Genomic DNA, 24,093 nt, shown 5'->3' with positions numbered 1-24,093 from the left:
TCACCATGTTGGCCAGGCCGGTCTCAAACTCCTGACCTCAAGTGATCTGCCTGCCTTGGCCTCCCAAAGTGCTGGGATTACAGGCGTTAGCCACCACGCCCAGCCTTGAACTAAGAATTTGACCTCCAGAACTGTAAGATAATAAATTGATGTTGGTTTAAGCCACTAAGTTTGTGGTGATTTGTTAACAGCAATAGTGGAAAATAATACAGTGCCCAAATGGGAGCATGAAATATGAGTACAAAATGAAATTTTCAAGACATGATAGTAAAAGAGATCTTATTTGGGATCTGAGAAAAGTAGAACCTCTACTATTTTGACCTTCTTATTAATGATACACAAGTATGGCCGGGCTCCGTGGATCACCCCCGTAATCCCAGCACTGGAAGGCCGAGGCAGGTGGATCTCCTAAGCTCAGGAATTCAAAACCAGCCTGAGCAACATGGTGCAACCCTGTCTCTACCAAAAAATACAAAACATTAGCTGGGTGTCGTGGCATGTGCCTGTGGTTCCAGCCACTTGGGAGGCTATGGTAGGAGGATCACTTTAGCCTGGGAGGCGGAGGTTGCAGTGAGCAGAGATCGTGCCACTGCAGTCCAACCTTGGTGACAGTGTGAGACTGTCTCAAAAAAAAAAAAAAGCAGGTGTATGGCTGCCTTGAACCCATGTACTATCAGTAACTACCAGCTACAAATTGACATTAACAAAGGTGTATATTTACTTTGTACTGTATTAATAAAGTAAAATGTACTTGTAGACAATTTTATAAACAGCATTTTCTCATTCCACAAGGAAATAATGGTCAAAGTCATAAAATGTAGCAAATTCATCTCCAAAATCAATACAAACATTTCTGGAAGATAATTCCATGTAAACCTTAGACATATTAGGAAAGTTGAATATTTTCACTTAAGCTGTTGGAACAAGAGGAAATAAAAACAGATTCTAAAAAATTAAAAACTGCTGCTATACGAATAGAAAAGTATATATCGTCAATAGTTTCACTGAGCTGGCTGTCCACAAATTTATGATCTGCCATGCAGTACATAATGAATAAATAAGTGAACTTGCAAACATTTTGAGACAGAGTCTCGCTCTGTTGCCCAGGTTAGAGTGCAGTGGCACGATCTTGGCTCACTGCAACCTCCACCTCCTGGGTTCAAGCGATTTTCCTGCCTCAGCCTCCCAAGTAGCTGGGACTACAGGCGTGTATCACCACGCCTGGCTAATGTTTTTGTATTTGTAGTATAGACGGGGTTTCACCTTGTTAGCCAGGATGGTCTCGATCTCCTGACCTCATGATCCACCTGCCTTGACCTCCCAAAGTGCTGGGATTACAGGTGTGAGCCACCGTGCCCAGCCGCAAACATATTTTGTAATGGGCTTAAGGAATAATTCTCGGCCGGGCGCGGTGGCTCACGCCTGTAATCCCAGAACTTTGGGAGGCCGAGGCGGGCGGATCACAAGGTCAGGAGATCGAGACCACAGTGAAACCCCGTTTCTACTAAAAATACAAAAAATTAGCCGGGCGCGGTTGTGGGCGCCTGTAGTCCCAGCTACTCGGGAGGCTGAGGCAGGAGAATGGCGTAAACCCGGGAGGCGGAGCTTGCAGTGAGCCGAGATCGCGCCACTGCACTCCAGCCTGGGCGACAGAGCGAGACTCCGTCTCAAAAAAAAAAAAAAAAAAAGGAATAATTCTCCATGATGCACCTTAACAATACAGTCTTTTTTTTTTTTTTTTTTTTTTTTTTTTGAGACAGGGTTTTGCTCTATTGCCCAGGCTGGAATGTAGTGGTATAGTCACAGCTCATTGCAGCCTTGACTTCCCTGGGCTCAGGTGGTCCTCCTACCTCAGCCTCCTGAGTAGCTGCAACTACAGGTGTGCAACACCACACCCAGCTAATTTTTATATTTTTTGTAGAGATGGGGTTTTGCCATGTTGTCCAGGCTGGTCTCAAACTCCTGGCCTCAAGGAATCTGCCTACCTCGACCTCGACCTCCCAAAGTGTTGGGATTACAGGCGTGAGCCACCGCGCCCAGGCAACAATATGATCCTTCTAAATTGAAAAGTATTATTTGTCAACAAAAGCAATCCACTGTATTTAGTGTCAAAAGTAGTACTTAGTGGGAGGCCGAGGCAAGCAGACGGCTTGAGCCCAGGAGCTCAAGACCAGCCTAGGCAACTGGCAAAACCCCTTCTCTATTTTTAAAAAATAATATTATTAATTTTTTAAAAAAGTAGTACTTAGTGTGATAACTATGCAGGGATTCTGGTTCTTTTTGTTTTGTTTTGTTTTTTTGTTTTTTGAGACGGAGTCTCGCTCTGTCGCCCAGGCTGGAGTGCAGTGGTGCGATCTCGGCTCACTGCAAGCTCCGCCTCCTGGGTTTACGCCATTCTCCTGCCTCAGCCTCCTGAGTAGCTGGGACTACAGGCGCCCGCCACCGCGCCCGGCTAATTTTTTGTATTTTTAGTAGAGACGGGGTTTCACCGTGGTCTCGATCTCCTGACCTTGTGATCCGCCCGCCTCGGCCTCCCAAAGTGCTGGGATTACAGGCGTGAGCCACCGCGCCCGGCCGGGATTCTGGTTCTTACATTAGCTTTTAGGTAATCCTAGTGAGTTACTAAGGCAATTAATGGCAAAGAAATTCATAAATGAAATTCTAGTCTCACAAAATATTATATAGTTAAAAAATAAGACTATTTTACTAAATTTGAAACACTTATAAATAGGTAAGGAGCTTAACACGTATGTTTTCATCAGAATTTAAGATTTTATTTTCCTCTCAACTTAAGGTAGAACTACACTATAGTGTAGATCAGTTTCTTTGGCAAGATTACAAATCTCGGGAATATTTTATTTCTTTATACTTTTTTAATAGAGATGAGGTCTTGCTCTCTTGCCCAGGCTGGTCTTGAACTCCTAGTTTAAGCAGTCCTCCTGCTTTGGCCTCCCGAAGTGCTGGGATTACAGGCATGAGCCACCGTGCCTGGCCTACTCTTTAATATTTTTCATGTTTTCTAAAATACATATGTATCAGGCCGGGTGCGGTGGCTTATGCCTGTAATCCCAGCACTTTGGGAGGCCAAGGCAGGTGGATCACTTGAGGTCAGGAGTTGGAGACCAGCCTGGCCAACATGGCGAAACCCTGTCTTTCCTAAAAATACAAAAAATTAGCCAGGCATGGTGGTTCACGCCTGTAATTCCAGCTACATGGGAGGCTGAGGCAGGAGAATTGCTTGAACCCAGGAGGCAGAAGTTGCACTGAGCTGAGATCGTGCCACCGCACTCCAGTCTCGGCGACAGAGTGAAGACTGTCTCAAAAAATAAAAAAATAAAATACATATGTATCAATTAGTATTATGTTTGGCTATTACAGAGTGACCTAACAGAGAGCAGCTAATTTCCCTCTTTATGTAAAAGAAGTCCAGAGGTAGAAAATGGCAATGCCTCAATGCCTTCTCTGCCTAAACATCAGCAATAGCTACAGGTTTGGAATGACACAATCACAGGACCCCAGTAAGCCTTGTGGAACGCAATCTGGCACCCAGCTCACTTAGTATTCCAGGATACAGAACAAAGGACAGCACAGCAACACAGCAGCATGAGACTTATTTCTGCAGGAGTCTTTATTCCAGCCTCCCAAGTGTCAGCTGAGGGGTAAAGAAACTAGATCATGGCCGGGCGCGGTGGCTCAAGCCTGTAATCCCAGCACTTTGGGAGGCCGAGACGGGCGGATGACAAGGTCAGGAGATCGAGACCATCCTGGCTAACACGGCGAAACCCCGTCTCTACTAAAAACACAAAAAATTAGCCGGGCGAGGTGGCGGCGCCTGTGATCCCAGCTACTCGGGAGGCTGAGGCAGGAGAATGGCGGGAACCCAGGAGGCGGAGCTTGCAGTGAGCTGAGATCTGGCCACTGCACTCCAGCCTGGGCGACAGAGCGAGACTCCGTCTCAAAAAAAAAAAAAAAAAAAAAAAAGAAACTAGATCATTTTGGATGGGTGCAGAAGCCATGAGGCTTAGAAGCTTTATGCTCCAGAAAAACCAATCCCTGTTGAAACAGTACATGAGTGTTGCTTCCAGAAATATTTGCAATAAGGAACACGACACTTAAGGAATTCCAAAGCCCATGTTTTCCAGTGGGCATTTGTAGTACGTGTTAGTCTTCCTGGTCCAAACAGTTTACCAATAAGGTGTCTGTTTTTTTTTTTTTTTGAGACAAGGTTCTGCCACAGCTGTAGTACAGTGGCATGGTGTGATCTCGGGTCACTGCAACCTCCACCTCCTAGGCTCAAGCAATCCTCTTGCCTCAGCCTCCTAAGTAACTGGGACTACAGGCGCACACCACCATGCCCAGCTACTTTTTTTTGTTTTTTTATAGAGACAGGATTTTGCCATACCACTTAGGCTGGTCTCAAACTCCTGGATTCAAGTGATCCATCCATCTTGGCCTCCCCAAGTGCTGGGATTACAACTGTGAACCACCGCGCCCAGCTAAGGGCTCATTTTTAATCATAAACAATATTGCCTAATATTACAGCTGACATTCCATTATTACCTTGCCTAGTAGGTTTCCAGGGAAACAGTACTGAAAGCGAAATTCGAGGTCATTTAGACGGGAAAAATGAAAGGGTTTTATTAACCCTTTACTCATAGCAGTCCAGGGTAATCTCACAGTATCAAGACCCAGTCTTCTATACTGCTGCTCTGCCATTCTTGGCTTCTATTTCCAAAGTTACTTTGAAGTCCAAGAATCCTGCTGGATGGAGCTCTAGCTACCACATCCATGTTCCAGCAGGAACAGAAGATGAGCCCACCTGCTTCCTTTTAAGCCTTTAAGTTTAAGGAAAAGTCCCAGAAGCACCACTCAGCACTTGTTTTTTTTCTTCTTCTTCTTCTTTTTTTCCATCACTCAGCACTTCTTATTCCATGTCAATGCCAGAACTTAGTTATATGACCACATGTATCTGCTAGGAAAGCTAGGCACATTGCTAACCTGAATAAATTCTGGGATTCTGATACAAAGCAAAAAAAGGAGAACAGATAATTGGGTCAGGCAATGAGCATTCTCTCCTATACATACACAGGGGGAACAATAAGCTGTCAGTAAAAACTGAGACTAAAAAAAGTCATAAATTATTAGCTGGGCATGGTGGCACATGCCTGTAATCCCAGCTACTTGGGAGGCTGAGGCGTGAGAATCGCTTGAACCTGGGAGGTGGAGGTTATGGTGAGCCAAGATCGTGCCACCGCACTCCAGCCTGGGCAACAAGAGTGACAGATTATCTCAAAAAAAGTAAAAAAATTAAAAAGTCATATAGACATTGGGAAGATTATGCTTACAATCATCTGCTTATTATTTGAAAATGCTTTTTATCAAGGTAAGTCATTTTCCAATTAAATATAAAACTTTTTGAAGAAAAAAATTCTTTGGGCCAGGCATGATGGCTCACACCTGTAATTATAGTACTTTGTCAAGGCAGGAGGATCACTTGAATTCACGAGTTTGAGACCAGCCTGGGCAACATGGCAAAACGCCATCTCTACAAAAAATACAAAAATAAGCTGGGTGTGGTCGCACACCCCTGTAGTCCCAGCTACTAGGGAGGCTGAGGTGGGGGGATGGCTTAAGCCCAGGAAGCGGAGGTTGCAGTGAGCCCAGATTGTGCCACTACACTAGAGCCTGGGTGATAGAGCCAGAACTTGGGGGAAAAAAAAAAAAAATTATTCATCCTAGAACATTAGCTCTCTAATCTGTTAAAATAATTTTATCTCCACCAATTGTGAGATGTAATTAACTTGAGGTATGTAACTTACTGGGACTAGGTTAAACTACAGGAAATTGCTGTTTTTTGTAGTTGGAAACAATCAAATATTGGCAGTTTTACACAGCTCAACCTGTAACAAAGTATCAAAGGGTGTGAACAATTTACTTAAAAAATATAAATTAGCATAAGATTACTAAAACATAAGATTTAGTTTACTGCCATAATAAAATAACGAATACAGCTGAATTCCAATAATCTTTCTCAAGTGGGAAAGGAGCAAAATTACATCTGGAATATGTGGAATTGTTCCTTTATCCTTAAGCACTTCAAAATTCTTTTTCTCAATAAAATACTTATTGTAGTAGATTAAAAATAGCCCCAAAGATTTCCATGCCCTAATCTCTAGTATTAATGCCTGTGTATATTAAATGATCTAGCAAAAGAGACTTTGCAGATGGAATTAATGTTTTTTTGTGTTTTTTTGAGACGGAGTCTCACTCTGTCACCCAGGCTGGAGTGCAATGGCGCAATCTCAGCTCACTGCAACCTCTGCCTCTCGGGTTCAAGCAATTCTCCTGCCTCGGCCTCCTGAATAGCTGGGATTACAGGTGTGCACCACCACACCTGGCTAATTTTTGTATTTTTAGTAGAGACGGGGTTTCACCATGTTGGCCAGGCTGGTCTCAAACTCCGGACCTTGTGATCTGCCCGCCTCGGCCTCCCAATGTGCTGGGATTACAAGTGTGAGCCACTGCGCCTGGCCAGAATTAATGTTATACAACTTCGGCGGGATGCAGTGGTTCACGCCTGTAATCCCAGCACATCGAGAGGCCAAGACAGGAGGATCACTAAAGCCCAGAAGTTCAAGACCAGCCTGAGCAACATAATGAGACTCCATCTCTTAAAAAAAAATTAAAAAGAAAAACAGCCTGGCATGGTGGTGCGTGCCTGTAGTCTCACCTACTCAGGAGGCTGAGGTGGAGGATGGCTTGAGCCTGGGAGTTCAAGGCTGCAGTAAGCTGTGGTCACGCCACTGCACTCCAGCCTGGGTGATGGAGTGAGACCCTGTCTCAAAGAAAAAAAAAAAATTATCGACCTTAAAATAGGGAGATTATCCAAGTGGGCCCAGAGTAATCAAACAGACATTTAACAGTGGAAATGGAAGACCGAAGGGTAGGTCAGAGAGAGGGATGATGGAAGAAGTAACAGGAATGATTCAAAATGGGAGAGGGACTTCACCCACTATTGCAGGCTCTGAAGAAAAGGGGATCATGAGCCAAGGAACGAAGGCAGCCTTCAGAAGCTAGAAATGACCCTGAGCTAATGGACAACAAGGAAAGGAGACTTTGATCCTTTAACTGCAAAGCACTGAACTCTGCCAACAACTAAATAAACAAGGAAATGGATTTGCCCCCCAGCCCAAAACCTCCATAAAGGAATGCATTCCTGCCAGCACCTTGAATTTAGCCCAGGTAAGACCTGTGCCACACTTCTCACCTACAAAACTGTAAGACAGTACATTTGTGTTAAGTCACTGACTTTGTAGTAATTTTTGACAGCCTCCAAGGAAAACTTTATATACTTAATAAAACCTTGAATTTAAAGGACTCAGAAGGGTCCCTAAAGTCATTTAAAAATATTTCATTTTACTTATTTTTTGAGACAGGGTGTCACTGTGTCACCCAGGCGAGAGTAGAGAGGCGCAAACACAGCTCACTGCAGCCTCGACTTCCAGTCCCAGGCCACCCTCCCAGGTCAACTGACAGTAGCTGGTACCATAAGCGCACGACACTGTGTCCAGCTAATTCTAAAAAAATTTTTTATAGAGATGGGACCTCCCTATGTTACCCAGATTGTCTCAAACTCCTAGGCTGCTCAAGTGATGCTCCCACCTCAGCTTCCCAAAGTGCTGAGATTACAGGTATGAACCACTACACCCAGCCTAAAGGCTGTATTTTAAAACTGTATTTTAAAAATCCAATTCATGTCTGGTCCCAAATGATTCTGGTAAAATAAGTTGTGTTATGACTGGATGTGTGTGTATAGCCGATAAAATACCAAAAAATGTTAAAAGACTGAAAGCTACACAGCAATTATTTTTATGTAAGAACTCTAAAAAGTTCTTGACAAGTTATGAGAAAAATTTCATCTAGGAGTGATTTCTAAGGCAGCATTTGAGTTTCCATAAAAACAGAACCTTCTGTCTCAGAAGGTATATCAATAAGAGGACCAGAATCTTCTATATCCAAGTGCATTGGTTTCTCCTGTTCACAACTCAGGTTTGAACTGTCGTTCATTTGAATCTCTTCCTCTTCTAATTCCAAAGATTTATCTGGGGCTGAGGCTGCCACTTCTTCGTCTTCATTTTCATGTAGAAAGCTACAAATCATGTTGGGTCGATAGGAGAAATCATTATCCTTTATTTGCAGCCATTCCACCCCACCTAATTTGGAGGGATGAGAAATAAACCAAAAAGAAACAAAAAATGAATTTTAGTGAAGTATATTTTTATTTAATTTAAATCTCTATCATATGAATACATGTCAAACTGAAAGCCCAACATAAATCAAGGAATATGGTGTCTGTAACTACTGATAAAATATATTTTCCATCTTCTCTAGAGACCTTGGAATGCCTATTAGGTAGGTACCATCAAAATCACTACAAGTTATCAACCTCAATTACTATTCCATGCCTTTTTCCAGAGTTCAGTTCTCAGCTCATTATGAAATATAATTTGAGCACTCTCTGCCATCTTATGCCTTCAAGGAAACTTACCACTACCCTATAATTTTTTTTTTTTTTTTTTTTTTTTTTTTTTTTTTTTTTGAGACGGAGTCCCGCTCTGTCACCCAGGCTGGAGTGCAGTGGCGCGATCTCGGCTCACTGCAAGCTCCGCCTCCTGGGTTTACGCCATTCTCCTGCCTCAGCCTCCCGAGTAGCTGGGACTACAGGCGCCCGCCACCGCGCCCGGCTAGTTTTTTGTACTTTTTAGTAGAGACGGGGTTTCACCGTGTTAGCCAGGATGGTCTCGATCTCCTGACCTCGTGATCCGCCCGTCTCGGCCTCCCAAAGTGCTGGGATTACAGGCTTGAGCCACCGCACCCGGCCAATTTTTTTTTTTTTAAGACAAAGTCTCGCTCTGTCACCCAGGCTGGAGTGCAGCCACGATCTTGGCTCACTGCAACCTCCACCCCCCAGTTCAAGCAATTCTTGTGCCTCAGCTCCCCAAGTAGCTGGGATTACAGGTGTGTACCACCATGCCCGGCTAATTTTTTATTTCAATAGAGACGGAATTTCACCATGTTGGCTAGGCTGGTCTCGAACTCCTAACCTCAAGCCATCCACCCGCCTCACCTCCCAAAGTGCTGGGATCACAGGCATGACCCACTGCACCTGGTTATTAGTCTTTTTTCTTCCAATTCAGTTTCAACTACAGATGTTCATATTTTTTTTCCTGCAATAACATCATTCTCCTAGTCAGCCAGGCTCAAAATCTTGAAGCTATCCTTTATTCTGTTATTTAGCATAATACTTAAAATAGAATGAATTTGATGTTCACTCATATTCGTCCGTGTCTGTTTCAATGTAATTTACTTCAGAATGCAAGTTCCTAGAAGGTAAGGGTCACACTTCCTCTCTGTTCTGTTTTACCTCCAGCATGGAGCTGTGTTTGGTAGCCAGCCTACAAGATGGTCCCCAATGATCTTCACCTTCCTGGTATTCATGCCCCTGTGTAGTCCTGTCCCACACTGAGTAAGATATTGTGGAAATGACAAGACTGTGACTTCTTTCTTTTTTTTTTTTTTTTTGAGACAGAGTCTCGCTTTGTCGCCCAGGCTAGAGTGCAATAGCGTGATCTCGGCTCACTGCAACCTCTGCCTACCGGGTTCAAGCAATTCTCCCACCTCAGTCTCCCGAGTAGCTGGGACTACAGGCATGTGCCACCACACCTGGCTAATTTTTTGTATTTTTAGTAGAGATGGGGGTCTCACCATGTTGGCCAGGCTGGTCTTGAACTCCTGACCTCAAGTGATCTGCCTGCCTTGACCTCCCAAAGTGCTGGGATTACAGGCATGAGCCACCGTGCCCAGCCAAGACTGTGACTTCTAAGTCTAGTTCATAAAAGACACTGTGGCTTCTACCTTGTTTTCATGGAATACTTTATCTGAGAGAAGCCAGCTGCCGTATCAGGAGGACATTCAAACAGTCCTGTGAGAACAACATGGCAAGGAACTGAGGCCTCCTGCCAACAACCAAAATAAATTTTGAATTGATTTTGATGAATAAGCCATTTTACAATCAGATTTCCAGCATTAGTCAAGCCTTCAGATGACTGCAGCCCAGATAACATTTTGACTGCAACCTTATTGGAGACCTGGAGCCAGAACCACCTACCTAAACTGCTCCCAAATTCCTGATTCACAGAAACTGTAAGGTACTGGTTTTCTGTTGTTGTTTTAAGCTGTTAAGTTTAGAGGTAATTTGTTATGCAGCAGTAGATAACTAATGCAGACTCGAATTGTTGGTTGCTCATTTATTTGACTAAACAAAACACCCAAATATTCCCAAAGATCTGTCAGATTATTAAAGACTACGAAGAGGAAACTCGTAACTTCCTTTAATAAGAATATCCCAATGATAGCTAAGCTTATGATACATGTCAGCCTTTTAAGTTTATTCTAGAACCTAGTACCACTTTCTTCCTATAATTATTACAAGGTGCCTAAAAAAGGGGATAGTTCAGGGATATACATAATAAGAACAAGGGTTTATTATATAGTTGTATATAGGTGATGTAATTAATTTTATAAGATCAATGTACCTTCAAATGTTTATTCCGTTAAGCTATAAATACTCATCATGAGAATCTTACTAGAGTTTCATATGTGTTATTGAGCAGTGAACTTTTAAACCATCAAATTATTGTTTTTTCAACTCCACAAACGTATGTCTACTTCAGGTGAAAGAAGCACTAGTCTAAAAGTCTCTAGTATGTGGTGACCAGAAAGTGAAGAAGAGTAAGTGGATGCAAATTAAGAACTCATGCCTGTAATCCTAACACTTTGGGAGGCTGAGGCAGGAGGATCACTTGAGTCCAGGAGGTTGAGACCAGCTGGGTAACAGAGTAAGACCCTGTCTCTATTTAAAAAAAAAAAAAAAGGTTGGGTGCAGTGGCTCACACCTGTAATCCCAGCACTTTGGGAAGCTGAGGTGGGCAGATCACATGAGATCGGGAGTTCGAGACCAGCCTGACCAATATGGAGACACTCCATCTCTCTACTAAAATTACAAAATTAGCTGGGCGTGGTGGTGCATGCCTGTAATCCCAGCTACTCAGGAGGCTGAGGCAGGAGAATCACTTGAACCTAGGAGGCGGAGGTTGCAGTGAGCTAAGATCGCACCACCCCACTCCAGCCTGGGCAACAAGAGCAAAACTCGTCTCCAAAAAATAAAATAAGATAAAGAAACCCTGTCTCTACTAAAAATTAGCCAGGCGTGGTGGTGGGTACCTGTAATCCCAGCTACTCAGGAGGCTGAGGCAGGAGAATCACTTGAACCCGGGAGGCAGAGGTTGCAGTGAGCTGAGATCACACCACTGCACTCCAGCCTGGGGGACAAAGTAAGACTCTGTCTCCAGAAAAAAAAAAAAGAAAAACATCAGAAGAAAAAGAAAGCCTGGGCACAGTGGTCTCTTCAGGAGTTCGAGACCAGCCTGGGCAACATGGCGAGACTCCATCTCTACTAAAAATACAAAGAAGGATGGGTGCGGTAGCTCACGCCTATAATCCCAGCACTTTGGGAGGCTAAGGCAGGCAGATCACAAAGTCAGTTCCAGACCAGCCTGACCAACATGGTGAAACCCTGTTTCTACTAAAAATACAAAAATTAGCTGGGCATGGTGGCATGTGCCTGTAGTCTCAGCTACTCACAAGGCTGAGGCAAGAGAATTGCTTGAACCTGGGAGGTGGAGGCTGCAGTGAGCAGAGATCACGCCACTGTACTCCAGCCTGGGCGATGGAGTGAAACTCCATCTCAAAAAAAAGAAAAAACAAAAACAAAAACAAAACAGCCAGGCATGGTGGAACATGCCTGTGGTCCCAACTACTGGGGAGGCTGAGGTAGGGGGATGGGGGGCAGAGGTCACATTGAGCCGACATTGCACCACTGCACTCCAGCCTGGGTGACAGAGTGAGACCCTGTCTCAAATAAAATAATTAAATAATAATAATAATAAAAACTAGACTGATGACTAACAATTGTGGTCCTAGAGTCTCCCCCACATTTAAAGCTAGCTTTTGGCCAGGGGCGGTGGCTCATGCCTGTAATCCCAGCACTTTGGGAGGCTGAGGCAGGTTGATCATCTGAAGTCAGGAGTTCAAGACCAGCCTGGCCAACATGGCGAAACCCTGTCTCTAATAAAAATACAAAAATCATTCAGGTGTAATGGTGCATGCCTGTAATCCCAGCTACCTGTAATCCCAGCTACTCGGGAGACTGAGGCAGGAGAATCACTTGCACCCAGGAGGCGGAGGTTGCAGTGAGCCAAGATGGCTCCACTATACTCTAGCCTGAGTGACAGAAAGAGACTGTCTTTAAAAAAAAAAAAAAAGCCAGCTTTTTCCAGCTGTGAGCCTGTTGAAAGCTGCTGCAACTGCCAAAAGTTTCCAAGGAATTTCAGCTTGGGAATTGAGAACTATTGTGATCATATCCACTTTGCTTACAAGGAAGTTTTTTCCCCCCACACATCAGACAGGTAATATGCTGACATCATAACAAGGTTTGAGGGAGGCACATCTTATACATGAATGTAAAAACATAATCATCATGCTTATGAACTACAAAAAGGTACAAGGAAGTTTTTAATTAAAGAGGGGAGGGGGGAAGGAGAAGAGAGAGAGAAGCACTACTGAATTCCCTAGGGCTTAGATATCAAGTTTCTTCAAAAAGTCCTCAGTCATTTCCAATGCCAAGCAGATAAAAGATTTCTACGTCCCCAGTGCCCTCAGCTATATGAGCGTTCAACTGAATTTTAACTCTATGCTTGGTACTTTACATGGAGCACCCTCCATTTTAATATATTAAACATATTATGAGGCCAGGCACAGTGGCTCACACCTGTAATTGCAGCACTTTGTAGGCTGGATCACTTGAGGTCAGGAGTTTGAGACCAGCCTGGCCAACATGGTAAAATCCGGTCTCTACTAAAAAAATTAGCCAGGCGTGGTGATGGGTGCCTGTCATCCCTGTTGCTCAGGAGGCTGGGGCAAGAGAATTGCTTGAGCCCAGGAGGCGGAGGTTGCAGTGAGCCGATATTGTGCCAGTGCACTCCAGCTCGGGTGACAGAGCAAGACTCTGTCTGAAAAAAACAAACAAACAAAAATCATGTATAGTTATTACTAAAAAGTACAAGGAGTGTCCTGGCATCAATGTACCACTGTCAAAGCCAGTACTGGATCACCTATTTTCAGAGAATAAGGGAACTAACCTATGTTTTCTTCTCCTTCCTTCTTCTCTGTCAGAAGAGTTCTTGTCATGCTGAGCTTCTTCATTGTATGACATTTATATTTTAGCACTGTTTTATTATTGCCTTCTGTATCAGCTAGAACAGAAATGAACTCCATTATTATACTGCTTGTGCTATCAAATAAAACAAAGATGAAGCCTTAATAATTCCAGTGTAGGGAGTCAGATTAAACTACTTCCTGTCAAGACAGTGTAGTAAATTCAAGGTATAACTCATCCCTCCTGCTCCAAGCATAGAAAAATAACAGATAAAATACATTAACAGGTCAGGCACAGTGGCTCATGCCTGTAATCCCTGCACTTTGGGAAGCCGAGGCAGGTGGTTCACCTGAGGTCAGGAGTTCGAGACCAGCCTGGCCAACATGATGAAACCCCCGTCTCTACTAAAAGTACAAAAAATTAGCTGGGCATGGTGGCACATGCCTGTAATCCCAGCTATTTGGGCGGCTGAGACAGGAGAATTGCTTGAACCCAGGAGGCGGAGGTTGCAGTGAGCAGAGATTGTGCCACTGCACTCCAGCCTGGGCAACAAGAGCAAAACTCTTGTCTCAAAAAAAAAAAAAAAAAAAAAATTAACAATTGAAAGTACAACTGGATTCAAAAGTAACAAACATCTTCAGAGGTCAGAAACACAAAGTTATGAGTGCGATTAAACCCACAGGTCTAACAGGCTTCATCCTTGAAGTAGAAATTGGGGCCAGGAATTTTACCCTATAGCATATTGGGATCTAAAATTCTACCACTCAAATGAAGGACCAAAGTCAGACTTACTACCTGAAGCCAAAGTGTGGAGTAGGGACATTCTCAATCACGACAGGCTGAGAAAAAAAATTGCTGCCAACCTGCTGCCTGGAGTTGAAACTTTCAGAAAACTCTATGCCTAGGCAGGAGGGAAGATGAGGCCCTTGAGCCAAGGATACGAAGCACAGACACTTCCATACATTGCTACTGTGAGTGTAAATTGATATCATACTTTAGAAAGTAGGCTGCTCTGCCTGTGAAGTAGCCCTTCTTTTATTCCTTGGCCAGGAGCAGTGGCTCACACCTGTAATCTTTTTGAGAGGATCCCTTTGAGAGGCCGAGGCAGGCAGGTCACTTGAGGTCAGGAGTTTGAGACCAGCCTGGCCAACATGGTGAAACCCCGTCTCTACCAAAAATACAAAAATTACCTGGGCGTGGTGACAGGCGCCTGTAATCCCAGCTACTCAGGAGGCTGAGGCAGGAGAATTGCTTGAACCTACCAAGTACAGGAGGCTGCAGTGAGCCGAGATCATGCCACTGCACTCTAGCCTGGGTGACAGAGTAAGACTCTGTCTCCAAAAAAAAAAAAAAATTCAGGAGAGTGATGATCTCTGAAGACAGAGGGAGAGAAATAAGTTTGGAAATGGAGAGAAGGACTTCAAATGTATCTGGAATGGGTTTGTTTTTGACACATAGTCTAGCTCTGTTGCCCAGGCTGGAGTGCAGTGGTACGATATCGGTTCACTGCAACCTCCACCTCCCCGGTTCAAGCAATCCTCATACCTCAGTCTCCCAAGTAGCTGGGAGGCACATGCCACCATACACAGCTAATTTTTGTATTTTTAGTAGAAATGGGGTTTTGCCATGTTGGCCAGGCTGGTCTCGAACTCCTGGCCTCAAGTGATCTGCCTGCCTTGGCCTCCCAAAGTGCTGGGATTACAGGATTAAGCCACCTGGCCCAGCCTGGCATGTTTTTTTTTAAACTATAATCTGCGTCACATTTGGGAAAATGGTAGGATATGATACAGCTAGACAATGGATACATGAGATATTTAATGTTTATTATGCTTAAGTATGATTGAAATAGTTCATATTAAAAAGGGCTGGGCTAGTAATCACTTACCATGTTCAACATTTTCTTCAAATATAACACAGGTCCCAAGAGTGTCTACAGAAAAATACAAATTGTTGAGAAGAGCTACCATCTCTGAAAGGCCCATATCAGAAAGAGTTCCATCTATCTGACATCCTCCTACCTTCATACTCCCCAGCAAAGACACAGCTGTCCACTTGCAGAATGGGCCTCTCAGTGTCAATGCCCTACAACAGAATAAAGGATCAGAAAAAAAAACATGATTAGAAAAAGGCTTCAACATTATAACCTTGCTACCAAGGAAACTAATCTCCAAAACTGGGGAAACTCTAGAGCATCTTGTCCTACCAAGTACAGGATAAACTACAATTGCTCTGATCACAGCAGCTACAACTTGAAGACTACTTAATTCATACTCAAGTAACAAGGTCTATTTCAATCAGCATCTTCTTCAAGAGTAAGCTAAGAACAGAGGAAGTTTTGTCAACAGTAGTGCAAAGAGTCTATCTATCTGTCATCTATCTATTTTTTGAGACAGTGTCTAGCTCTGTCACCCAGGCTGGAATGCAGTGGCATGATCATGGCTCACTGCAGCCTTGACCACGAGGGTTCAGGCAATCCTCCCACCCCAGCCTCCTGAGCAGCAGGGACCACAGGAGCATGCCACCATGCCCAGCTAATTTATTATTTTTTTTTATTTTTATTTTTTGAGATGGAGTTTTGCCCTTTGTTGCCCAGGCTGGAGTGCAGTGGCGCGATTTCGGTCGCTGCAACCTCCGCCTCCAGGGATCACGCGGTTCTCCTCTCTCAGCCTCCCGAGTAGCTGGGATTACAGGCGTCCACCACCATCCCCGGCTAATTTTTGTATTTTAGTAGAGATGGGATTTCACCATGTTGGCCAGGCTGGTCTCCAACTCCTGACCTCGTGATCCATCCACCTCGGCCTCCCAAACTGTTGGGATTACAGGCGTGAGCCACCGCGCCCAGCCATTTATTGTTATTATTATTGTAGAGAGGGGGTCTCGCTATGTTGCCCAGGATGGTCTCCAATTCCTGGGCTCAAGTGATCCTCCCACCTCTGCTGAGATTATAGGAGTGCTGAGATTATAGGAATATATGTACTGTTCCATATCACAATGTTACTTCCTCCAAATCTGTAACTTTCTCTTCAGCCACACATTCAAACAAGCAAGCAAAGTTAGCCATTTTCTCCTATCTGCTCCCATAGTACCCCTGTACTTTTACATTACACTTAATTATATATTAATTAATTATACTTAGTGTACTTCTTATCCTTAGAGTTCACTGCTTTGTAAGGTGAAATAAATATATCAATACTTGTGGACAGGTATTTCACCATTCTTGTTTTACATTTAAGAAACTCTAGAACAATCCCCCCAAGTCTAGAAAACTCACCAAAACCTTGCATTTATTTTGACATTTTGAGAGAAAGTCTGAATCAATAATTCCTGATAATTCCACCAGAACCAACTGCTCCTGGTGAAAGAAAGAGGGGTTAATTAACATGCTAGCACGCGAGCGGGCAAGAGGGAGCAATTAGCAAAAGAAGCCAAAAATCCCACCTTTGTGAAAACAGGACTCTGTTTTCAGCAAGAGGAAACGACGCTACCTAAGGTAACTTCCCGGTACTTCCCATCCTAAGTACGGGGTGACGATTAGGGCTCAGGTCCCAAGCTGCCCGGCTCCGCGTGCCCAGGAGCAAGAAGCCGATGAGGAGCGTCGGGGCCTCCCTCCCGCCCGCAGCTCCCCGACTCCCTTCCCCACACACGGCCAGCACAGGTATCACCGCCACTGCGGTGCAGGCTTTCGGCGTAGCGCTTACTACCTCCTCTTCCTCCTCTTCTCCGTCTTCCAGACCCCGCTCGTCGGCCGCCGCCATGGTCCCTTGGCGCTTCGCCTCCTAGTCACTGGCCACGCCCGCCCGGAGCCGCCATCTTGAGTGCGGGCAGCAGCTCCTACGCGGAGCAGCTCACTGGGTTCCTGCCACTCCGCTCCTCGCCGCGCAAACCGCTCCTGCCAGAACTCAAGATGTCGGCTTCCGGTGGGCGGGTGGCTACGGGCGCCGAGAGCGCTGGTGCTCGCGTGGAGACTCGCAACGGCCCACTCCTTGCTTAGTGACTGAAAGCGGGGGCGGGGGCTAGGCTGCTGTAGGCAGCGGAGCGCTGTCGGTCACGCAAGACAGGCCCTGCGATCTAGGGAGTCGCCGGGCTCCCGGTCCCGCTGGCGGGGAGGACTGGCAAGGCACAGGGGATAAAGGTGAAAGCAAGGAAACCATGGTTTCAGGCGGATCATGGACAGAAAGGCCTTGTGTTGACCCGAGCACATTTCTTGGAAAGAAATTATTAATATTGTGTCAGCGCTCATCCTCAATTCAACGTCCCCCAAGCCAAGTTAAAGGCACATTCAGTTTAACACTAATGAGCGCCTACACGGTAAAAAGCACTCCACCAGGAGCTATGAAAAATAGAAAGTGGGCTTAAGTTTTAGGCCTGCAGGAGCATAGGATCTGTGAGAGGTATATAAATGGACCCAAGCAAGTGCTGTAGAGATACACATTGTTATAGCAATACAGAGACCTGGGCAAGAGAAGTTTGAACAGAATTTTCTTAAAGTATCCCATAGATGTTTCTGATTATGAAAGAAATGGTCTTCGAAAGAAATGGTCTTCCTACCTGAGATAGCATGATCTAGTGGTTAAGATCATGAGCTTTGGATATTTATTTATTTAGAGATGGAGTTTTGCTCTTGTTGCCCAGGCTGGAGTGCAATAGTGTCATCTGGACTCACTGCAACCTCCACTTCCCAGGTTCAAGCGATTCTCCTGCCTCAGCCTCCCGAGTAGCTGCGATTATAGGCATGTGCCACCACGCCCGGGTAATTCTGTTATTTTTTATTAGAGACGGGGTTTCTCCATGTTGGTCATGCTGGTCTCGAACTCCTGACCTCCCAAAATGCTGGGATTGCAGGCATGAGCCACCGCGCCCAAACTGAGCTTTGGATTTTAATACCTGTCAAGTTCTACTGCATTAACAGCAAGGCTTTGGGCAGATTGGTTATTGTGAGGATTAAATGAGACAATACATATAAAATAAATTTAGCCCAGTATTCAGCACATAGTAAGCATTTAAAGTGCATTTAATCTATTATTAGTAGTAATATATAATTTTTTTAGTATGCTGCTCTCTTTCTTTTATTCTTTGTTTCTTTCTCTTTCTCTCTTTCTTTCCTTTCTTTTTTGTGACAGGGTCTGGCTCTGTGGCCCAGCCTGGAATGCAGTGGTGCCATCGTAGCTCCGTGTACCCTCAAACTCCTGGGCTCAAAGGGAGCCTCCTATCTCTGCTTCCTGAGTAACTGGGACTACAGGTGCACGCCACAGTGCCTGTCTTTACATAATGGTTGTATGAGTGTGCCATAACTTGATCCTCTATTTTTTAACACATAGGTTATTTACAATTTGTGGATATTGTAAATAACATTGTAGTAAACACTCTTCTGTGTATATTTTTGTCCAGTTGCCTAATTAAATGTATTTCATAGTTTAAAAAAGTAGAAGGAACACTGGACCTGTTAGAAGTACATTTGAATTCTAGCTCTGAAGCTTAATAATTGTGAACTTTTCCAACCTCAGTTTTCTTTCTTCTTTCTTTTTTTGAGATGGAGTCTTGCTCAGTCGCCCAGACTGGAGTGCGGTGGCGCGATCTCGGCTCACTGCAAGCTCCTTCTCCCGGGTTCACGCCATTCTCCTGCCTCAGCCTCCCGAGTAGCTGGGACTAGAGGTACCCGCCACCACGCCCGGCTAATTCGTTTGTATTTTTAGTAGAGACAGGGTTTCACCGTGTTAGCCAGCATGGTCTCGATCTCTTGACCTCGTGATCCGCCGTCTCGGCCTCCCAAAGTGCTGGGATTGCAGGAGTGAGCCACCGCGCCCGGCCATCAGTTTTCTTATTTATTATATGAGAATGAAAATAATTATGCTTACACCAGGCGCGGTGTGCCTGAGCCATCCTAGTAGCTGGGATTACAGGTGTGCGATACCACACCTGGCTAATTTTTGTATTTTTAGTAGAGACAGGGTTTTGCCATGTTGGCCAGGCTGGCCTCGAACTCCTGACCTCAAGTGATCCACCTGCCTCGGCCTCCCAAAGTGCTGGGATTACAGGCATGAGACGCCTCACCCGGCCAGAAAGTGAGCCTTCTACCCCTGTCCCCCAACCATTTGTACTAGTTTCTTTTATATCCTTTCAAAGATATTCTGTGTGTTTACAAAAACACGTGTATATAAAATCTGTGAAATAATTTTTATTTATTTTTATTTTTATTTTTTTGACAGAATAAGACCGTCTCATTCTGTCACTCAGGCTGGAGTGCAGTGGCACCATCTCGGCTCCCTGCAACCTCTGCCTCCTGGGTTCAAGCAATTCTCTTGCCTCAGTCTCCCAAGTAGCTGGGACTACAGGCACCTGCCACTATGCCCAGCTAATGTTTGTGTTTTGATTAGAGACAGGGTTTCACCATATTGGCCAGGCTGGTCTTGAACTCCTGACCTCAGGTAATCCACCTTCCTCAGCCTCCCAAAGTGCTGGGATTACAGGTGTGAGCCCCCGCAGCCAACCAATAATTTTAATATTAGAATGTGGCATGCATACTGGAAAACCATTCCCTTGGAAGGAAGACATGATCTAGAGCTTGTACCCTGTGAAAATAAGCTTAAAGTTTGAAACATCTTTCAGACTCAAAACAGGAGCTTATTAGGCACAGTAAGCATCCATAGGCACCCATCAGCATCAGCTTTGAAAGAGGGATACAAGCCTTTTGGTGATTGGGAGGAATATCCACAATCTTAAAGTGGGACTTCATTCTTAATACAGTCTACTCTCAATGACTTACAATTCTTAAAAAGATTAAAAGGAGCCGGGTGCAGTGGCTCAGGCCTATAATCCCAGAACTTTAGGAGGCTGAGGTGGGAGGACTGCTTGAGCCCAGGAGTTTGAGACCAGCCTGGGCCATATAGTGAGACCTCGTGTCTACAAGAAATTTAAAAAATTACCCAGGCATGGTGGCACATGTGTGTAGTTTCAGGTTCTTGGGGGGCTGAGGTGGGAGACTCACTTGAGCCCAGGACCTCAAAGCTGCAATGAGTTGCAATCATGCCACTTACTGCACTCCAGCCTGGATGACAGAGTAAGACCCTGTCTCAAAAAAGAGAAAACATTGTGCCAAGTGAAAGAAGTCAGACACAGAGTACCACATACTGAATGGTTCCACTTATATGAAATGTCCAGAATAGGCAAGCCTATAAAGAGAGATAGTAGGTTGGGCGTGGTGGCTCACTCCTATAATCCCAGCTCTTTGGGAGTCCAAGGTAGGAGTATCCCTTGAGGCCAGGAGTTTGAGACCAGCCTGGGCAACATAGGGAGATCCCATCTCTATCTTTGAAGAGAGAGAGAGATTAGTGGTTGCCAGGGCTTGAGAGGATGGCGGAGTGAGGAGTGACTGCTACTGGATAAGGAGTTCTTTTTTTTTTTTTTTTTTTAATGTAAAAGCAAGCTTATTAAGAAAGTAAAGGAGCCAGGCATCGTGGCTGACGCCTGTAATCCCAGTACTTTGGGAGGCCGAGGTGGGTGGATCACCTGAGGTTAGGAGTTTGAGACCAGCTGGCCAACATGGCAAAACCCCATCTCTACTAAAAATACAAAAATTAGCTGGGGGTGGTGGCGGGTGCCTGTAATCCCAGCTACTTGGGAGACTGAGGCGGGAGAATCACTTGAACACAAGAGGCAGAGGTTGCAGTGAGCCAAGATCGCGCCACTGCACTCCAGCCCTGGCGACAAGAGCGAAACACCATCTCAAAAAAAAAGAAAGTAAAGGAATAAAGAATGACTACTCCATAGGCAGAGCGGCAGCTTGGGCTGCTCTACTGATAATACTTAAGTTCCTTTTTGACTATATGCTAAACAAGGGGTGGGTTATTTATGAGTTTTCCAGGAAAGGGGTGGGCAATCCCCAGAACTGAGGGTTCCTCCCCCATTTAGACCACATAGGGTAATTTCTGGACGTTGCCATGGGATCTGTAAACTGTCATGGCACTGGTGGGGCTGTCTTTTAGCATGCTAATGCGCTGTAATTAGCATATAATGAGCAAGGAGGATGACCAGAGGTCACGCTCATCACCATCTTGGTTTTGGTGGGTTTTGGCCAGCTTCTTCGTCCTGTTTTATCCGCAAGGTCTTTATGACCTGTATCTGGTGCTGACCTCCTATCTCATCCTGTGACTTGGAATGTCTAACCTCATGGGAATGTAGCCCAGTAGGTCTCAGTCTTATTTTACTCAGCCCCTGTTCAAAATGGAGTTGCTCTAGTTCAAATGCCTCTGACATATTCCCCCACCTTTTACAAGGGAACCCTTAATCCTAAGGGTTGTAGAGGGATGAAGATCCATTTTCTGCCACTTTTTCAGGATGAACAGGGCAATTATATTCCTGCCTAACTATGAGGGTCTCTTGTATTCAGGGTAGAGAGGAGCTCAGTCAGAAAGCGTCAGTATGGCGAGGGCCACTCATAACTCTTGAGTTCTGACAAAAGGTGATATCGTTTCCAAATTCTGGAGAAAACAGGTACAGAGAAACTAATATGCTCCAAAGTTTGTTCACAGGAGTATACTTTACTCAACTTTTAAAAGCTGTAAATAGCTCAAAGGAAAAGTTTTCTTGATTCCAAAGTCAGCCAATTGTGGTGCTTCAGACTATTTCCTTTGGGTTGGGGGGTCTCCTCAGTTTAGTCCCTTCGTGGTTCACCAGGAAGATGTTACTGGAAAGGGGTCCTGATCCAGACCCCAAGAGAGGGTTCCTGGACCTCACACAAGAAAGAAGTTGGGGAGAGTCCATAGAGAAAAGTGAAAGCAAGTTTATTAAGAAAGTAAAGGGGCCGGGCGCGGTGGCTCAAGCCTGTAATCCCAGCACTTTGGGAGGCCGAGATGGGCGGATCACGAGGTCAGGAGATCGAGACCATCCTGGCTAACACGGTGAAACCCCGTCTCTACTAAGAAATACAAAAAAATAGCCGGGCGAGGTGGCGGGCGCCTGTAGTCCCAGCTACTCGGGAGGCTGAGGCAGGAGAATGGCGTGAACCCGGGAGGCGGAGCTTGCAGTGAGCTGAGATCCGGCCACTGCACTCCAGCCTGGGCTACAGAGCGAGACTCCGTCTCAAAAAAAAAAAAAAAAAAAAAAAGAAAGTAAAGGAATAAAGAAGGGCTACTCCATAGGCAGAGCAGCCAGGAGTTTCTTTTTGGGTGATGAAAATGTTCTGAAATTAATGGCAGTGGTTGCACAGCTCTGTTAATGTACCAAAAAAACAAAACAAAACAAAACAAAAACTACCAAATATATATTTTTAAAGGGTGATTTTTATGATATATGAATTATATCTTGATAAAGCTGTTTTTTTTTCTTTTGTTTTTTGTTTAAAAGAAAAGAATAGAAACACTTAAACTGAACAGAGAAGAGGAAATTTGCTTGGGGTGATCAAGGAAAAATCTTTGAAAGGTAGATAACCATCGTGGCTGCATAGAAATGTAATTTGGCTCTGGATCCAAAAAAGATGGCTTAAGGACCCATGGCTGAGAGGAAGAAAAGTTGGAAAGGGTCAAGTGTTATTAGTTTGCTTTAACTGAACCCACTTTAAGCCTTGTCTACTGAAACTAAGGCTGCTGAGGCAGAAATAATTTGAAAAACATTTATTGGAAGCCAAATGTGAGGATTGAGCTGGGAAGACACACCAATAGAGTTAGGAGTGTTCTGAAGTCTGTTACAAGTTACTGGAACAGGCTTTTAAAAGGATGGCCTCTTTTAGGAGAAGGGAGAAGGAGAGGGAGGGAAGGAGAAGGGAGAAGTACTCCTTATACCAAAGTTATTGGAGAGTACATACAGTACAGAATTTACAGTCATTGGCTACAGATTGCAACATGCAGGATAAAATGTCTGTGTCCAAGACAATCAGTAAAACTTTATGATCAGAAGTCAGTGTCCTTTTCAGTGTCAGTAGGTTATGCATTAATCAGTATGTCAACAATTTGAAGAACTCACAGATTCTTTACTCAGGGATAGGATGTTGCCATGAGTCACAAGACCTCCCCAAGGCAAGTTAATTTGGAAGCCAGTTTACTTTAAAAGTAAACTACCAAGTGTGACATCTAGGTTATCAGCCTCAAGACAGTCTCAAAAGGTAACTATTATCAAGAATGACATTTAATGAATTATCGAGATTATTTAACAATTAACTAGCAGGGCACAACCCTCAGCCATCTTGGGGTAGGGTCCTGGGAAAGTTGGATCATGGGAAGGCCTGGAGTGAGCTAAAGGCTTGCAGTGATTGCTTGTTACTGACTGATATGGAAAAATGTCTCTAATTTAACAACTGGTATGTTTTTATCAGTGCATACAAGCTAAATATCAGCCCTCATTAGTCTAACTTCCATTTTACACTTTGGGAAACTGACACTTAGAAAATTAGGAAACTTGGCCAGTAGCGGTGGCTCACGCTTGTAATCCCAGCACTTTGGGAGGCCGAGGTGGGTGTATCACAAGGTCAAGAGATCGAGACCTTCCTGGCCAACATGGTGAAACCCCATCTCTACTAAAAATACAAAAATTAGGCCGGGTGCCGTGGCTCATGCCTGTAATCCCAGCACTTTGGGAGGCTGAGGCGGGCGGATCACGAGGTCAGGAGATCAAGACCATCCTGGCTAACATGGTGAAACCCGTCTCTACTAAAAATACAAAAAATTAGCCTGGCATGGCAGTGTGTGCCTGTAGTCCCAACTGAGGCAGGAGAATGGCGTGAACCCAGGAGGCGGAACTTGTAGTGAGCTGAGATGGCGCCACTGCACTCCAGCCTGGACTGCAGAGCGAGACTCCATCTCAAAAAAAAAAAATGCAAAAATTAC

The 24,093-nt window shown here is 44.7% G+C and overlaps 1 protein-coding gene, 1 long non-coding RNA gene and 1 other non-coding gene across 7 annotated transcripts; 1 reads left to right on the top strand and 2 right to left on the bottom strand.

Moving 5' to 3' along the window:
• Positions 1 to 7,853: 7,853 nt before the first annotated feature.
• Positions 7,854 to 17,095, bottom strand: GTF3C6 (general transcription factor IIIC subunit 6). Of its 5 annotated transcripts, XM_005551596.4 has the most exons (6): positions 16,978 to 17,095; positions 16,548 to 16,628; positions 15,295 to 15,358; positions 15,162 to 15,206; positions 13,260 to 13,373; positions 7,854 to 8,213 (listed from the first exon to the last, which is right to left on the bottom strand). In XM_005551596.4, exons 1-6 carry the CDS (start codon positions 17,029 to 17,031, stop codon positions 7,933 to 7,935), a joined length of 639 nt encoding a protein of 212 aa, XP_005551653.1. In that variant the 5' UTR covers positions 17,032 to 17,095; the 3' UTR covers positions 7,854 to 7,932. The 5 variants fall into 5 exon arrangements, with proteins under 5 accessions (XP_005551653.1, XP_005551654.1, XP_015303894.1 ...); XM_005551597.4 differs by lacking the exon at positions 13,260 to 13,373 and having other exon boundaries at positions 16,975 to 17,095; XM_015448408.3 differs by lacking the exon at positions 15,162 to 15,206 and having other exon boundaries at positions 16,975 to 17,095.
• Positions 9,562 to 15,403, top strand: LOC135970517 (uncharacterized). The gene is made up of 2 exons (XR_010586198.2): positions 9,562 to 10,208; positions 15,194 to 15,403. It is a non-coding gene; the product is annotated as an uncharacterized lncRNA (long non-coding RNA).
• LOC123573257 (small nucleolar RNA U13) lies at positions 12,518 to 12,621 on the bottom strand. The gene has a single exon (XR_006697984.1). It is a non-coding gene; the product is annotated as a small nucleolar RNA U13 (small nucleolar RNA).
• Positions 17,096 to 24,093: the final 6,998 nt, after the last annotated feature.

This window comes from Macaca fascicularis, chromosome 4, assembly GCF_037993035.2.
Source record: "Macaca fascicularis isolate 582-1 chromosome 4, T2T-MFA8v1.1".
In the NCBI taxonomy this organism is placed as follows: Eukaryota; Metazoa; Chordata; class Mammalia; order Primates; family Cercopithecidae; genus Macaca; species Macaca fascicularis.
The sequence above is the reverse complement of the archived record's forward strand: the minus strand, read 5'-3'. Positions and strand labels throughout refer to the sequence as shown.

Excerpts from the sequence above, each read along its gene's own strand:
- GTF3C6 (XM_005551596.4), bottom strand. The coding sequence starts at position 17,031 with ATGGCGGCGGCCGACGAGCGGGGTCTGGAAGACGGAGAAGAGGAGGAA. Across the intron at positions 16,629-16,977 it reads GAGAAGAGGAGGAAGAGGAG|GAGCAGTTGGTTCTGGTGGA; the intron begins GTAGTAAGCGCT and ends TTCTTTCACCAG. Across the intron at positions 13,374-15,161 it reads TGAAGAAAATGTTGAACATG|CTGATACAGAAGGCAATAAT; the intron begins GTAAGTGATTAC and ends TTTCTGTTCTAG.